This window comes from Canis lupus, chromosome 10, assembly GCF_048164855.1.
Source record: "Canis lupus baileyi chromosome 10, mCanLup2.hap1, whole genome shotgun sequence".
NCBI classification, from domain to species: Eukaryota; Metazoa; Chordata; class Mammalia; order Carnivora; family Canidae; genus Canis; species Canis lupus.
Genome location: NC_132847.1, coordinates 75,677,609 through 75,694,260, shown reverse-complemented (window position 1 = coordinate 75,694,260; position 16,652 = coordinate 75,677,609). Strand labels below are relative to the sequence as shown.

The window sequence follows — 16,652 nt, the reverse complement described above, 5'->3', positions numbered from 1 at the left end:
GAATTGGTGCTGTGGCCACAGCAAGTTTTAAATAACCTGCTTCTCCTTCAGAGCTCTGACAGACTCAATTTTAATACTTTTGAGAAGAATGATTTCTCAAGGATATATATTTTTTCTCATGTTGTCATATAGTCTCTGAAATACCAGACACTTTGCCAATTTTATGAAATAAACATTAAATTTAAGCCATTTTGTGGTTTTGTTTGTCATCCTAAAGTTACTCTATGCTTACATTAGTCCCTGTCCTATAGGCCAGATTATTGGAACAGCATCATCATTCTTTTATAGTTTAATGTACTTTCCCAGTTGGGGCGATGGCTTTTCTGTGTCCTTTTTGTCTTAGGATCAATGGCAGGTAATTTTTAAAGACTAAGATATAGTATTACCTTTGAGATTTGTGCTCATTTGCACTTAGGTAAATACTGGCAGTTGACTTATTTTCAGAACCACATTGAGCTTTTTTAAAAAAAATTCTCATTAAACTTAGTTTTTTTTTTTTTTTTTTTTAAGATTTTATTTATTTATTCATGAGACACTCACACAGAGAGAGAGGCAGAGATGTAGACAGAGGGAGAAGCAGGCTCCACTCAGGGAGCCCAATGTGGTCGATCCCGGGACCCCGGAGTCACGCCCTGGGCCGAAGGCAGGCTCTAAACCGCCGAGCCACCCAGGGATTCCCCCTAAACTTGACTTTTGAAATGCAGTACAACTTCAGTTACTTGGAATAGAAGTGAATGGGACACATACACTGAATTCTTTAACTGCGTGGAAAGTTAATATCTGCAATAACTGTGAACCCAAGTCTGCATTTTAAGGTTATTCTCTAGGTGGGTCTATATTTTGTATGTTTTATTCTGATTAAATTCATCAGGTTTGCATATTGAAAACTATGCTCTATCTACTGAAAATAATCCAAAGCATTAGTTTAATTTTCCTAGTAGCAGCATCCCTGTGACTGTAACCAATGAGAGAAGTGTTTGCTACAAAAGTATTCATGTATTTGTTTCTTGCTCTTACTGAAGAGCTTGTGTTTTCTCTGTGGTTGAATTATGAAATTCTGAATTTGGCAATAAGCTTACAGTGACATCTTTAGGCCCTTGAACAAGCAATAAAATATTACCAAAAAGATTGATGCCTGATGCTAAAAATTAACATAGTATAGTGAATTAGGTAGTTATCCTTTCTTAATTCTGACATGGTAAGAGAAGAACTTGTTCTGCTCTGTGCCATTCAGTAGGTGTTTATAAAATGACTTCTGTGAAAGACAATGTGAGTGCATACACGGATAAATAGAACAGTTCTCTGCTCAGAGAATGTACACATTGGTATCAGGAAGGTAGCCTGATTCAGTAAAAGTCTCCATGTAGTCAACACTTGCCCAGAACACCTGCCCTTCTGGAGAGTATAGCTGCTGCTCCACTGTAGTGAATTATTGTCATGTGGGATTTAAGCTCAGAGTGGTCAGATCTTATGTTAAGAGAAGTCCCAAATCTAGATTTTTGTGCAATATTCTGATTTTTTATTTTTATTTTTTTAGTGTGCTGATTTTTAAGTATTTTTTGCATTTTTAAAATATTGTGGTTGGGTCATATTCAGTCTGCAAGGTATCATTGTGACCTTGGCTTATAGTTGAGTAAGAAAATAATATCTATAAAAGAGGTGCCTCCGTTAGCAAAAATTGAGCAGTGTTTATGTTTGAATCTTGGAGAATGGGTAGATTTTAGAGAGATGAGAATAAGCACTTTCCAGTAGGAAGGTCATCATTAGCAAAGGTGTGGAAAGGGCTAAGCGTGGAGCACATAGGAAAGTAAAGAAAATTCATTTTAGCTGAACTCAGGATATAAGTAGAGACCCTATTAGAAGAGAGTCTTAGAATCTTCTTCTTTTTTTTTTTTTTAAGATTTTATTTATTTATTCATGATAGATACAGAGGGAGGCAGAGATACAGGCAGAGGGAGAAGCAGGCTCCCCATGGGGAGCCTGATGCAGGATCACACCCTGAGCCGAAGGCAGATGCTCAACCAGAGCCACCCAGGTGTCCCAAGAAATTCTTAGAATATAAGCTGAAGAATTGGCTTGAGGCGTATTATAAAAACCTTACATATTGGGAGTGTGAGTTTGGACAGTTTTCTGTAAGCAGTAAGAAAAAAACGATGATTAACTGAGCCTTAATAGAGAAAACTGTACCGTAAAACAAAACAAAACAAAAAACGATGAAAGGGCAGCAAAAGGGCTAGGATCAGGTTCCAAGTAGACCAGTGTTTCTTATTTCTGTCAAACTCAGGTCCTCTTTTTATTACATATTTTACAATGTTCTCTTACTGTGAAGTAAAATTCATAGAAATAACTTACCTGCATATACAAATATTTCAGAAAATCAATATAATACCTAAACTCTGATCAGAGGAGAAATAAAAAGATAGTAACTTAAAATACTACGCATTGAACATGTACTCAAGCACAGCAGAGCCAGAAGACAGAAGTGTAATCAGATGTTGGCACCTGTGTGTGTACTGTTGTCACGAACACATCAGACACAAATGCCAGATGATGTACCATCAGTGATGGAACCTCAAGTGGTGAAAAACTCTTAGCAGAGTCCCCAACAGAGCAAAGTACATTTTCCCTCAATCTACCTGGTACTCACACTCAGGAAATTTAGAATAAACTCCATGCTTTGTAAAATAGGCCCGAGGCTCAGACAGCTAAGCATAAGCTCTTCACTGGGGATATAGAGCAGAATCTTTAAGAGGCCGTGCAGGATACGAGCCCATTCTTTCTGTGCACTACCCCGAGCATTGCAGGATGTCTGGTGTTTCTAGCCTTGCCCAGTAGAGGCTAGTAATGCCCTCTTGTCCCCAAATTATTGTGACAATTGAAATCACCCCTACAAATTTCTAAAGTGTTCCTTCAGGAGATGATACTAATTCTATTTGAGACCCTCTGACATACACAAATCCAGAGTTTCTAAAAGTATTAAGCTGTTACAGTTTAGGTAAAAGTAAATAGATCAAGATTTAGGACAGCAAGGGCAGAGATTTTTTTAAAGGAGCAGTTAAATGGAAGAGGAGCTATTGAAATGGAATTGACAGGATTTGGCAATGGATTGAGTATGTGGCAAGGAAAGGATCGATTTCAAAAATGACTGAGATTTCTAGCTATATATACACCTGAGAAGTTAGTGGTACTAGCAACAAGAATAGGAAATGAAGGAATGAATTTTATAGGGTAGAGGGAGTTCAATTTGGGATGAACTTAATGCAGTTGGATATGAGTGGAGATTAGCACAGGTGTCTGGAAGTGTAACATCAGAGCTTTGGGGAGTAGCACAGAGCTAGAGCAAAAGGTTAAGGGGTTAGTCACACCATAGCTATGGCTGGAACAGTGAAGTTTTACAAGGAGATGGAAAGGAAGAAGAATAGAGCTTAGGATGGGTACTTGAAGAGCGTACTTAGAGGGTAAGAGGTAAAGACGCAGAATGATGACGAAGACTTTCAAGAAGGACATTGAAAATTGCCTGTATCAAAGAGGGAGCGGCAAATGTTTGTTCATTTGGTCGTCAGAGTCAGATGCCTGCGAGAGGCAGCTGAGACCTGAGATCTGATTCTACCAGTTAAATTATTTAAACTTCGCTTGATTCTATACTTTACTTCATTTAAGTTATAACTCTATTTTCTGCTTACCTTTTTGTTATATACCCATCCTTGTCAATACTTGTATCAAGTATTGTTTTCATCCTCTTTCCTGAATTGAGAGGTCTTGTTTTTTCTTTCATATAGTGAAAAATAGTCTACATTTATTTAGTCCCCTTTCATCTCTGGGCTGCATCATTAATGACGTGCTGCTAGTCAGCGCAGCAAACGGGAGTCCACGGGGAAAGTTGAAATAAAGCTAAACAGGAGTGGGAGACTAATGGCCCCTGGAGGCTGGCAGTGAAGAGTAGACTAGCACCACAATAGAATGGAACTGAAATCAACCTAATTGTTTTCTGATGTTTCTTTAGGGTGTAAAACTGAAATTTTTTTATTTATTTTTTTACTATTTTTAACAATATTTTCCTATGTAAACCACTTTAATTAGGATCGTTTCCCTTTATTTTGTTTTTTATCAAATTGTGGTAAAGTACTCACAAGATTGAAGAGCCAATTGTGCCACTTCCTAGAACACCTAAATAATTACTTTTAAGTGTGTAGTTCAGATTATCTAGACATACCATCCAGTATAGTAGCCATAGGCAACATAAGACTTTTGAACTCTTTGAGATGTGACTAGTCCAAACTGAGATGTGAAATGGGAAATACTCAATGGATTTTAAAGACTTAGAATATAAAATAATTCATTAATAATTTTTTATATTAATGACATGTTGAAATTATAATATTTTTGATATATTGAGCTAATGAGATTAGAATAATTTTTTTTACTTTTTAAAGTAAATAGTAAATTATATTTTCGATTTTCAGTTATATATGTAGTTACTTCTGTAGTTTGTATTATGTTTCTATTGGGCAGAGCTGTTTCCAAAGATTTATTTTTAAATAATCTCTAAACCTAACATAGGGCTTGAACTCACAACCCCACGATCAAGAGTCACATGCTTTACCAAGCCAGCCCAGTGCCATTCCCCAGATGATTCTGATGTCTCATATGACCATTGAGAATCACCAACCAAGTCCCGTCCCTTGTTTTATCAAGAAGAAACTGAGTCTCTAAATAGAGTGACAACAAACATAGTCTTCATTTGTGTGTTCTAGTGTTGGTCCGGGTTGAAATTCATTTTCTGCCCTTTTCATAAGTGGTAGTTATTTGTCTGAAACAGTGGCTTTTCACCAGCTCTTAAAGGTAGAATTGTGGCCGGCTTCATATAGTCATTTCATCTTTTCCCAAACTGGTCATTTGGTGCTTTCCTGCATACTGTGTCTTTGTCATAGTGACTTATTTTTTGTATTCTCTATACATCTCTATCAATTCTTATTATACTTTATTATAAAGGTAAGTTGCATGACTGATTTAATCTTTAGATTTTTAAACATGATTAAAGCTAATCCTGACTTATCAGCACAATCGGTATAATATTTTTGTCAGACACAGAAATAAAACCCACTTTTTTCTGCAGAATCTTTTTTGTTTTGTTTTGTTTTTTTTTAAATTTATGATAGTCACACACAGAGAGAGAGAGAGGCAGAGACACAGGCAGAGGGAGAAGCAGGCTCCATGCACCGGGAGCCCGACGCGGGATTCGATCCCGGATCTCCAGGATCGCGCCCTGGGCCAAAGGCAGGCGCTAAACCACTGCGCCACCCATGGATCCCTTTCTGCAGAATCTTAAGCGGCTTTACAAGCTCATTGTTGAGTTGTTGTCAATATCTGGGAGTAATTTATCCATGGTTTTCTTAGAGGTTCCTTTACACATTTCGGAATAGCTCAAGGAATTAGCAATTAGCCTTTGAAGAAGTTAATCCAAGACCTGAGGCTTATCTTTGACTTACCTTAGTGTAGAATACATTCCAGCAGACAGTTTTACTATTCAGCATTCTTTATTTGCTCAAGGTTGGTGGGTCATGGATAGGCAGATAAATGTACATGTGCAATCAAAGGTAAATACCCATCATTTCAAGCTCAAATCAGAAAGCTCATGATAATCAAAGATTATGAAATTTTACAAGTGGAAGCACCAAGGGATGCTTTAGTCTAGTACTCTTGTGTGGCCTGCAAAGGTGAGGGAAAAGGACTAAACCAGAAAGGTTGCATTCAGTCCCCGTGCTGTTAACACCATTTGGTGACCCTGAATAGGTTGTGTTACCCTCTCCATGCTTTGTTTTTCTCAGCTATGAAATGGGAATGCTATAAGAGGGGACCATGAAGTTCTCCTTGAAGAATACCATGGTTCAGGGATTGACTTTCCTTCTTTAGTGTTTGTTTTCTTACTAACCTCCCTGTTTTTCTCTTGAAGGGTCAGATGACTTGTCTGCAAAACTGTGGGATGTGAGCACAGGGCAGTGCGTGTATGGCATCCAGACCCACACTTGTGCAGCAGTGAAATTTGATGAGCAGAAGCTTGTGACAGGCTCCTTTGACAACACTGTGGCCTGCTGGGAATGGAGTTCCGGAGCCAGGACCCAGCACTTCCGGGGGCACACAGGGGCGGGTGGGTTGCCCTTTTTCAAGGGTTTCTGCATTTATTTTAATCGCATTCTTTAAAACCAGGAGCCAAGAATGTGACTCCTTTTTTGTATTCTTGTTTTTTAACTTAACCTGCCTTTCCCTCTTTTTTCTTTTTTCTTTTTTTTTTTTTAATAAAGATTTTATTTACTTATTCTTGAGAGACACAGAGAGAGAGAGAGGCAGAGACACAGGCAGAGGGAGAGGCAGGCTCCATGCAGGGAGCCTGATGAGGGACTCCATCCCAGGTCCCCAGGATCACGCCCTGGGCCGAAGGCGGCGCTAAACCGCTGAGCCACCTGGGCTGCCCTCCCTCTTTTTTCTTAGTCACAGCAGTTCATCCCTTTATTTAAGGTACTCCTATTTGGAATTTTTTCCTGAATTTCACTTTCCCTTGGAGCATTTCAAAACTCTTCTGTACACCCTTATGCTGGGAGGGGGCAGTTCTCCTTACCTGTTTCATTTATGCCCTGTTGAAGAGTCAGTCCATTTTGCTTTTGTCAGATTCCATACCTCCAAATTCAGCAAGTCCTTCCCTTGTAAACGCAGTCTACTTTATTTGTAGAATCAGGGCTGAAAATCCTTTGGAGTGACAGGAGTGCTCAGATTGTGTGATCTACACATATTACATTGAATTGGAGCTTGGTTGACAATTGATTAAACCAGTGCCTAGAGATAAAATAAAGGGAACAGATACTTGAATATTTCCTAATAATTTTCTGCTATGCAGAATATTTGAATATAGCCTTGTGACCTGAGCTGCTACCTCTGCTGCATTATATTTTGGTGCCTTGTACAGAAATCACATTGAGCCTCTTGTGCAGCAGGTCCCTTCTTCCTTTTCCCTATTTACTCACTGCCTCAGCCCCAGAGGGTCACAGTCTGTGATCTTAAGCATCACGTTTTATGAGCCATCTTGGATTCCCCGCTACTATAAGTTTCCCGATAACCTGTATTTTATCATAACACTCATCGTACAAATAAATGTGGTAACTACACTGGCTGTATGCATGCCAGGAGACAGGGATCCTGCCTGTCTTGTTCACCCTTAGGTCCTGAGTACCTTGTATTGTGTCTGGTGCTCAGTAATACTGTGAAGTGAACCTAGATGTTTTACTGCTGAAAACCATTTTCCCCCATTTTGTTTGTCATCTTACACATTTTTCCTCAGTATATTTGTTACCACTTATTTGTTATAGACATTAATATTGGAAAGTATATGATTTAGCATGGTACTTACATATTGAGTGTGCTGTTCCATGTCAAGATGTACATGGACTTCTAGGTGATTTTATACCTGACCAACTTCAAGAGCTCTGCTCTAAAAAGTTTTCCTCCTGCTGTTCCCTGGACATTGCTATGGCTTTTCCTAATTCCGTGCCTTTGCTGTTCCCTCTACCTGCAATATGCTCTTTCTTTTCTTGATAAACTCTACTCATCCTTCAGGGCCCATCTCCAATATCGCATCTTCCCTGAAGTCCTCCCTGATACCCCTGGGCAGAGTTAGTCATTCTCCTTGGTGTTTCCTTAGCAAGAGGTAAACATTTAATTTTTTTGGACCCCTCCTTCTCCCTTCACTTAGACTGAGTTCCTTAAGGAAAAGCCCAATGTCTTCATCCCTGGGTCCCCAGTGTTCCTTTAGAGTTTGGCAACATTTAAAAACAAATGTTTGAGCACTTGCTGTGCTCAGGTACTATTAAGTGCTAGAGGTACACCCGTGAAGACATTCAGATAGTTGGAGAGAACTGCTTAGTCTGACCTTTGAGATACTTGTGTGAGTTCTGTTTTTCTCTTACCTTGGCTTTTCTTGACTATGGGTAGTATTCTTGACATTTTGTCTCATTGTGATAAAACAGTGCAAATCTGAGTAGGGCCACCCATGTTATGTTTTCCCTGCATGAGCTGGATTAGTTTTGTGTAGTGTCAGGCAAGCAGGCCTGAGTGGAAATGCCATGATCTCCAGCACTAGTTTTACCTCTCACTTTGAAGCTAGCACAAGTACAAGAGATTATATTATTCCAGGGATGTTCCATACTTAGAATGATAAGTTATAATAATAACAAGAATTTTGAAATGGATATATATTTTTTATCATAAAATTTTTAGCTGAGTAGCACCACTCTTAGAGTACCTTTGAGAAATTATACAGTTGGTCAGCTAGGGAGAATGCACGTGATTGAACACTATTATACAAGACCCTCACAGGAGCATGTTTTAACTTTGTGTATGTTGTATATACTAGTGTTTAGCGTTGACTACAATGATGAACTGGATATCTTGGTGAGTGGCTCTGCAGACTTCACTGTGAAAGTATGGGCTTTATCTGCTGGGACGTGCCTGAACACACTCACCGGGCACACGGAATGGGTCACCAAGGTAGGAAGACCTCCAGAAGAAATCTTGACATCAATCAGGCTTTGTAGGGGTGAAGGAACTGGGGGTGGGGTGGACGATGCTAGGTGCTCCCTTGTAAGTAGTAGGGGAGCCATAAGATGCAACAGGTGTACCCACAGTGCCTGTTGGCCTGCAACAGTGACCAGCCAAATAAAAGACACTTGGTAAATAGTTAACAATGAATGACTTATGGATGTGGAAAGATGCCCACAATATATTCGGTGCGTAGAGGGAGCAAATAAAGCAAGTCATAGACAAAAAACTGCATTGTGGAGTATAATAGCAGTTTCTGAATAAATGTGTTTATGTACCAAAATGGTAAAGTTGGTTATTACTTATGAAATTATAGGTGCTTTTTCCCCTTTAGAATAAGCATATTTCTTTTTTTAATCAGGAAAGCAATTTTTATCTGGAAAAAAATGATAATTGCAAGAAATGAGACAAAGGAAAACGTATGGGATCTGTAAAAGAATATTATGGTGTTTTGTCATTTTTCAACAAAAAGTGGCTCTGAGACCTGAATGTGATAGTACTTATGGGAGTGTCCGGCAGAAACCCTTTTCCTCTCTGTGCGTGCGGGATGGAAGATACAGCCGTGAGCAAAACAGACCCAGGCTTGACCCAGATGTTAGCTCTGTGGGAGAAATAGATATTAAACAGTAATTTCACAAGTAAATGTACAAGTACAAACGGTGGTAGGTGCTCTGAAGGCAAAGTGCAGTGTTCTGTGAGAAAGTCTAGACGGTGTCTGATCCCTTCAGGGAGAGCTGCTTGAGAAGAGACAGAACAGGAAGAAGAAATTGGAGCTAGCTGGGTAAAGAGTAGTGGAGTGTTTCAGAGTGCGCAGTATGTGCCCAGGCCCTAGGGCAGGAGAGATGCTAGGACATTTGATGGCCTCGAGGCCAGTGGAGCTGTGCTGTGGTTGGCAGTGTGAGGCAGGTGGCCATATGTAGCCCTTCCTTGGCCATGTTAAGGATTTTGGGGGTCGTACGTGTAGTGGGAAGCAGTTGAGTGTTCTGAGCAAGGAGCTGTGTGATTTATATTTTTAAAAAACAACTGAAAATGGATTGGAGCTGGGCACAAATGGACCTAGGGAGGCCAGGTAGGCTTTTGCAGTAATCTAAGCAAAAGATACCTGTGGCTTGGACCCAGGTAGCAGTGAGGAAAGAGCAGAGCATGCCTGAAGGATATCTCTTTAAGGGAAAGCCAGCTGAAGTTACCGACTCCTGGGAAACAAAGGAGGGGGAATCAGAGCCACCCACTGGGCTTTAGGTCAGGTAGGTGAATATGCTTTTCTGGAATAGGCAGACCTACAAGGACAGCAGTTTGTGAGAAGAACAAGAACACTGAACTGTACGCTTGAAAGGGTTGAATAGTGCATTTTATGTTAGGTATGTTTTACCACAGCTCTGTAGGGGTCACATTTGGATATTTAAATGGAAAAGTTACATAAGAAAATCTGACGTGTTAAAAACATTGGACTTGTGGCCAGGACACCGACTGTGATGTCTTAGACGAGTCCTCTCTTCAGGGCCTGAGTTGCATCTGTTAAACGTTCCTGTGAATTCTGAATGAGATGATGGGACAGGAGCCAGCGGCGTACCTACGTGTAGTAGGTCTGTCAGTTTCAGTTGAATCTGCAACCCAGACTAATGAAGAAGTGAGCCTGGCCTCCCTCTCACTTTGTGCAGACTTTACTACAAAAATAACTAGTCCCTAAATGTTTATAGACTATCCCAAGTGCTTTTATTTATTACATCATCATCATAAGGTTGCAGAGTCAATATTTGGCAGATTCTTGTCCCAAGTCCAGTGTTTTTTCCTTTATAATGAACATGCTCAGGAAAGCAGATCGTTGTTATCTGCGTCTGGGTCTACGGGCTGTTTTCTTTCCTGTCCCTCACATTTTCTATAAAGTCATGTTTTACAGTTTTTAAAATCATTCCTAATGTTTGTTTTCAAACAAAAGTGGAAATTAAATGCTACCAACATGAGACAGATCCTGCTGACAATATAGAGACTCTGGTTGTACTACCTAGAGGCTAATGTGGTCATAGAGTTACAGCTTAACTCTTCTAGCATACCATCTCACTTCAGGCTCTTATTCATATTTTAATTTAAAAAAGCAATATAGAAATAGTTTTTTTTTTTTTTTTTTTTTTTTTTAATGCTTGATTCATTTATTTATGAGAGACAGAGAGGCAGAGACACAGGCAAAGGGAGAAGCAGACTTCCTGTAGGCAACCCGATGCAGGACTCGATCCCAGGACCCTGGGGTCATGACCTGAGCCAAAGAGAGATGCCCCACCACTGAGCCCCCCAGGTGCCCTAGAAATAGTTTCAAAAGGATCTTTCTATAACATGGATTTTAACATGGATTGCTTATATTTCTAGGTGGTTTTGCAAAAGTGTAAAGTCAAGTCCCTTTTGCACAGCCCTGGAGACTACATACTCTTAAGTGCAGACAAATATGAGATCAAGGTGAGGTTTTCTTCTCCATTACTTTGCCTCATCAGAGAAAAACTGGCAAATACAAGAAAATTAAAATGGTGCTACACAGGGAATATTTCAAGGGAAGCAAGAATGTCCATAGTATAAGCCATCTTAAACTTCTTGGGAAGAGAATTGTTCATTATTTCTACATACGAGTCAGTTTCTAGCTCTGATTTGTAAATGAAAGATCCATAAAAATGTATCTTAAGACCTGTATCTCATACTCTATCTATCTATCTATCTATCTATCTATCTATCTATCTATCTATCATCTATCTAGGTTTTATTTATCTATTCATGAGAGATATATATATAGAGAGAGAAACAGAGACACCAGCAGAGGGAGAAGCAGGCTTCACACCGGGAGCCCGATGTGGGACTTGATCCCGGGACCCCAGGATCACACCCTGGGCCGAAGGCAGGTGCCAAACCGCTGAGCCACCCAGAGATCCCCTCATACCCTCTTTAGTTCTTAGATCTAAACTATGAAAACAGGGGATCCCTGGGTGGCGCAGCAGTTTGGCGCCTGCCTTTGCCCCAGGGCGCGATCCTGGGGACCCGGGATCAAATCCCACGTCAGGCTCCCGGTGCATGGAGCCTGCTTCTCTCTCTGCCTGTGTCTCTGCCTCTCTCTCTCTGTGTGACTATCATAAATAAATAAAAAAAAAATTAAAAAAACCCTATGAAAACATAAATATTTACTTGTATAATAAACCAATTTGCAAAAACTTTACAGAGCACGCATATACTTTCTGATTGCATTTTTTAAACCATTCCATGTAGCCATCTTCATTGTGGGAACTGAGGTTCAGAGAGGTTACATATTTTACCCGAGATCATGTAGCATTAGAGCTTGAACCCATGCCTGTCAACTATAAAACCTGTGGTCTTTCTGATTTACTTCACTTTATATCTGGCTCTGACAAACATAAGCCACATTGTTTAAGGACTAGCTTTTCTATGGTGATAAGATTTGTCATCATCTCTGATTTTCTTTTATCTGTAGATTTGGCCAATTGGGAGAGAAATCAACTGCAAGTGTTTAAAGACATTGTCAGTCTCTGAGGATAGGAGTATCTGCCTGCAGCCAAGGCTTCATTTTGATGGCAAGTACATCGTCTGTAGTTCGGCACTGGGTCTCTACCAGTGGGACTTTGCCAGTTATGATATTCTCAGGTAATGTTTCCTTGAGCCTTCGCCTTTCACAGTTTGTTCCCTTTTATTTCTTTATTGCAGTTTAGTAGTAAAAGCAAGACTAAATATTTGGATAAACGAGTCAGTAGGTTATATCTAGGAAATATTTACTACATCAATTATAAACAGTTAAAAGCTGAAAATCACACACAAAAATATTTGAGAAGCAATTATTAGAGGTTTATACTACAGCATAGAAGATCTGAGTTCTAATCCTTCCCCTTACTGTGTCACTTCCTCTTTCAGAAGTAAACATGCTGGGCAACCCCCTTTGGTCCCCTACCTCTTTGGGAGCTTTTTACTATCTCAATAAACTTTGCTGCCCCCTCCCGAAAAAAATAATTAAACATGCTTTGTAGGGAAATGAGGAGCTTGGATGAAGAGATCTTTCAGACTTACGAGTCTGTTTCTTAGTTTGTCTCTCTTTCTCTTGTTTTTTTTTTTTCCCCCTTTGTTCATTTGTTTCTTAAATTCCACATGAGTGAAATCACATATCTCTGACTTATTTCACCTAGCATTATACTCTAACTCCATCCGTGTTGTTACGAACGGCAAGATTTTTTTTTTATGGCTGATTAATATTCCATATATATTCCATATATATGTATGTACACACACACTCCCCCCCCACATCTTTGTCCATTCATCTATTAATGAACACTCAGGCTGCTTCCATATCGTGGCTATTGTTAATAATGCTGCAGTAGCATTGGTGTGTATATCCCTTTAAATTAGTGTTTTGTATTCTTTTGGTAAATACCCAGTAGTGCAGTTACTGGATTATAGAGTAGTTCTCATTTTAACTTTTTGAGGAATCTCCATACTGTTTTCTACAGTGGCTGCACCAGTTTGCATTCCCACTGACGGTGCAAGAGGGTTCCTTTTTCTCCATGTCCATGCCAACACTTGTTATTTCTTACATTTTGATTTTAGTCATTTTGACAGGTGTGAGGTGGTATCTCATGGTGTGGTGTTTGTTTTAGATTTTATTTATTTATTTGAGAGAGAGAGCATGAGCAGAGAGAGGGACAAGGGAGAAGCAGACTCCCTGCTGAGTGGGGAGCCCTGTGCAGGGCTTGATTGCAGGACCCCAAGATCTGACCTGAGCCGAAGGCAGATGCTTAACCAACTTAGCCACCCAGGGGCCTCTCATCAGTTTTGATTTGCATTTCCCTGACGATGAGTGATGATGTACATCTTTTCATATGTCCATTGGCCATCTATATGTCTAGTTCTGATATTTTGAGTTCTGCTTCCTGGTAGTAAAATTCTGCATTGAGAGATCAAGTGGCTTTCTATTGACTAGTAGAAAGAGGTGTTTAGAAAAAAAATACAACTTGCAGGGTTTCTCTAAAGAAAATAAGAGGTCCATGGACAAATAATTTTGTGATTCATTGCATACCTTAGACCTTCTTGGAGACTGATGGTATCTGTAAGCATGTTGGAGGCTGATGGAAGCCAGGGCTATATGGTTGACTAAGAGAACTTACTTTGGTGGGGTACTTGGGTGGCTCAGTTGGTTCAGCATCCAACTCTTGATTTTGGCTCAAGTCATGATCTCAGAGTTGTGAGATTGAGTCCTGTGTTGGGCTCCGCCTTGTGCGTGGGGCCTGTTTGGGATTTCCTCTCTCCCTTTGCCTCTGCCTCTCCACACCACCCCTACACACTGCCCTAGGCACGCACACTCTCTTGCTCTCTTTCTGTCTTAAAAAAAAAAAAAAAAAAGATAGAACTGGGGATCCCTGGGTGGCTCAGCGGTTTAGCGCCTGCCTTTGGCCCAGGGTGTGATCCTGGAGTCCCGGGATCGAGTCCCACGTCGGGCTCCCGGCATGGAGCCTGCTTCTCCCTCCTGTGTCTCTGCCTCTCTCTCTCTCTCTCTCTCTCTCACATAAATAAATAAATCTTTAAAAAAAAAAAAAAGGTTGGAACTTACTTTGGTGATAATCCTTGGTTTTAAAATCCAGCGCCACCTCCTATGAGTTGGATGATTTTATGTAGGTTTCTTAGCTTTTCTGTGTCTTAGTTTCCTGACCTGGAAAGTGAAGATCAAATGAAGTACCTGTAATGAGGTTCAAGCACAGGACCCGGCAGATCTTATTACTAACAGCTCTCAGAAGCCCTACATAAAGAAGCCTGTTTGAATTTGTTTAACTCTCTGTACCTCACACTCCTTATACAGAAAGCCTTTTTTTTTTTTTTTTTTTTGGAGGAACACCTATTAACAGCTCACAGGATTAGTGTTCTGCGGCATGGTTCAGGACAGGAAATGCTGGCTTGGAGTAGTACAGAAAATTGAACGTTCTTGCCATTGTTTTTATGCATGACTGTTAGAGGTCAGCTTGAAGAGCACCTGTCATACTAGCCAGCAGGACTTGGGTGGGCCCTGTCTCTCTGGTCATACAGTAATAACCCCTTTTATGTCTTCCTGTAATCAGACCTACAATTCTAACCAGTTAGGTTTCAAAATTGTCAGAATCATTTCTAGAAATGATTGATAATTATGCTTTGAGAAAAAAGGACTGGAATAGATCCCAGAAAACATTAGACTAAGCTTTTCATTTTATAGATGGAGAAACTGAAGCCAAGAGCAGGTATGGGCCTCACCCAGCATCCCGTAGCTCACCCTAGTCCGTCCATCCATCCATCCATCCATCCTGGCATCATCCAGCAGGCCTATGCTTAAGGTACCAGCAAACCAGAGAGAAGGAACTTTTGAAAGAACTTGATACTTTGTAAAAATTCCAAGTAGTCACATGGGAAAATCAGACCTTTTACAATTTAGTATTGTTTCTGTTTTTAATTAAGACTTGGATGGGAGGGATGCAGAAGTAAGGTGGAATAGAGGTATCATCATCTTTTTAATACTTTGAGTTTCCAAAAGTTTTAATGTGATGCTGCATCTACCTTTCTCATGTATTTTTCTCACCCTGAGTGTGTGTATAGGGAGTCCAGAAGTCCAGATGAAACTTGTGTTAATTTTTGGGATTCGGATACACTAGCTTTAAGCAGTAAATCTACATGATTGTTTTCTGCTAGGAAGTGTTAGGTTCAGATTTCTCTTGGAAAGGGGGCTGTTTTATCTTTCCTCCTCCCCACCTCCCGCAGCACAAAAGCCTCTTTTGAAATCCTAATGCAACTCCTTTGGGCTCTGTTGCTAAGATCAGATAGGGCTACTTATGCTTTGAAGCTAACTAAAAAGAAGCAAAGCACAGATGGTAGCATGTTGCTCAATAAATCTAAGGTATGATGCAATCTCTTGAGCTGAGTTATCTTCGTACAGCAAGCAGGCAAGGTTATTTAGGTTCAAGGGCCCAGACTGCACAGCAGGGATGTCTGTTTACAGTTTTAAAGTAATCAAAGTTAAAGAGGCGGCCAGGCCAGCCTGTCAAGACTTGTATTCTCCTCCAAAACATATTTGTGCTTCAGTCTTTGGAGTCGACTCATCTTCACCAGGCTTTAGTCCTATTTCCAGCCACCCAGTTATCTAAGTTTCTGGTTATTTCCTGCTTGCATTGGTGATATGGGACTTACCGGACTTTCTTGTTGTTTTCCCAGTTTCCTTTGGATGTGCTTTGTAGGAGTTCTTATTTTCCCATGTTCATTGCTCCACTGCTGTATTTGTGAGCAGATAGTTATGGGGCATACCTGTGTTTTAGGCACTGGGATCTATGCTGGTAACCTGCAGAAATACCACACTGGTGGAAGTTACTAACCAGCAAGAGGCAAGACTGACGTTAAATAGCTAATTGCCTACAGTTGTTTTCATGGGTGGGTTAAAGGCCACACTGTGGAGCATTTGGAGACCCCACCTAGCAGTTGAGGAGTAAGGAAAAGCTTCCTTGAAGAAGAGGTGTGGGCTAAGCCCTGAAGGAGGAGTATCTGCATTAACTAAATGCCAGCAGTGGGTGTGCAGTAAGGAGCAGTGGAGGCTGAGAGACCAGTCCGTTCAAAGGCCCGGAGACTGAAGGGTCCCAGTGCTGGAGATGTGAAGTGCAGTAGAGAGCCCTCAGAGGGTTTAAAGTTAAATGAGGTGGTAATAGGATTAGACATGGGGGTGAGATTAGCTGATTGAAAGGGGCCAAGAGTAGGTGGGGGGAGACCAGTGCAGGCTGAAGATACTATCTTGGATCAGAGCCGTGGCAATTTGGATAATAGTAAAAAAAAGTAGGAGAAAATTCAAGAGGTAAAATCAATAGATTGTGGTGATTGAATCTGCGGCTTGATTAAGGAGGAGAGTTGGATGGTTGCCATGTTTCCTAACGGTGAGCAGTTGGGTGAAAGAGCAAGCCAGGAAACAAGGAAGAGAAACAGGTTTGGCCAGCAAGTTCAGTTAAGGACGGGTTGAGTGTGGAACAGGTCTTCAGGACTAAATCCTCTGCCTTCCACTGTCAGGTGGAATCTGGCTTGCT

The 16,652-nt window shown here is 40.6% G+C and overlaps 1 protein-coding gene across 4 annotated transcripts in view; it reads left to right on the top strand.

Moving 5' to 3' along the window:
- The window catches only part of FBXW2 (F-box and WD repeat domain containing 2), a 51,714-nt gene that overhangs the window by 5,632 nt on the left and 29,430 nt on the right, over window positions 1–16,652 (top strand). For 3 of the 4 annotated variants that reach the window (XM_072842569.1, XM_072842570.1, XM_072842568.1), the window contains exons 4-7: window positions 5,954–6,148; window positions 8,405–8,538; window positions 10,951–11,037; window positions 12,056–12,225. In XM_072842569.1, coding sequence (XP_072698670.1) covers window positions 5,954–6,148; window positions 8,405–8,538; window positions 10,951–11,037; window positions 12,056–12,225 — 586 coding nt within the window. Of the gene's footprint in view, window positions 1–5,953; window positions 6,149–8,404; window positions 8,539–10,950; window positions 11,038–12,055; window positions 12,226–14,809; window positions 14,928–16,652 lie in introns of all 4 variants that reach the window. The other variant, XR_012038552.1, reaches the window with a different exon arrangement.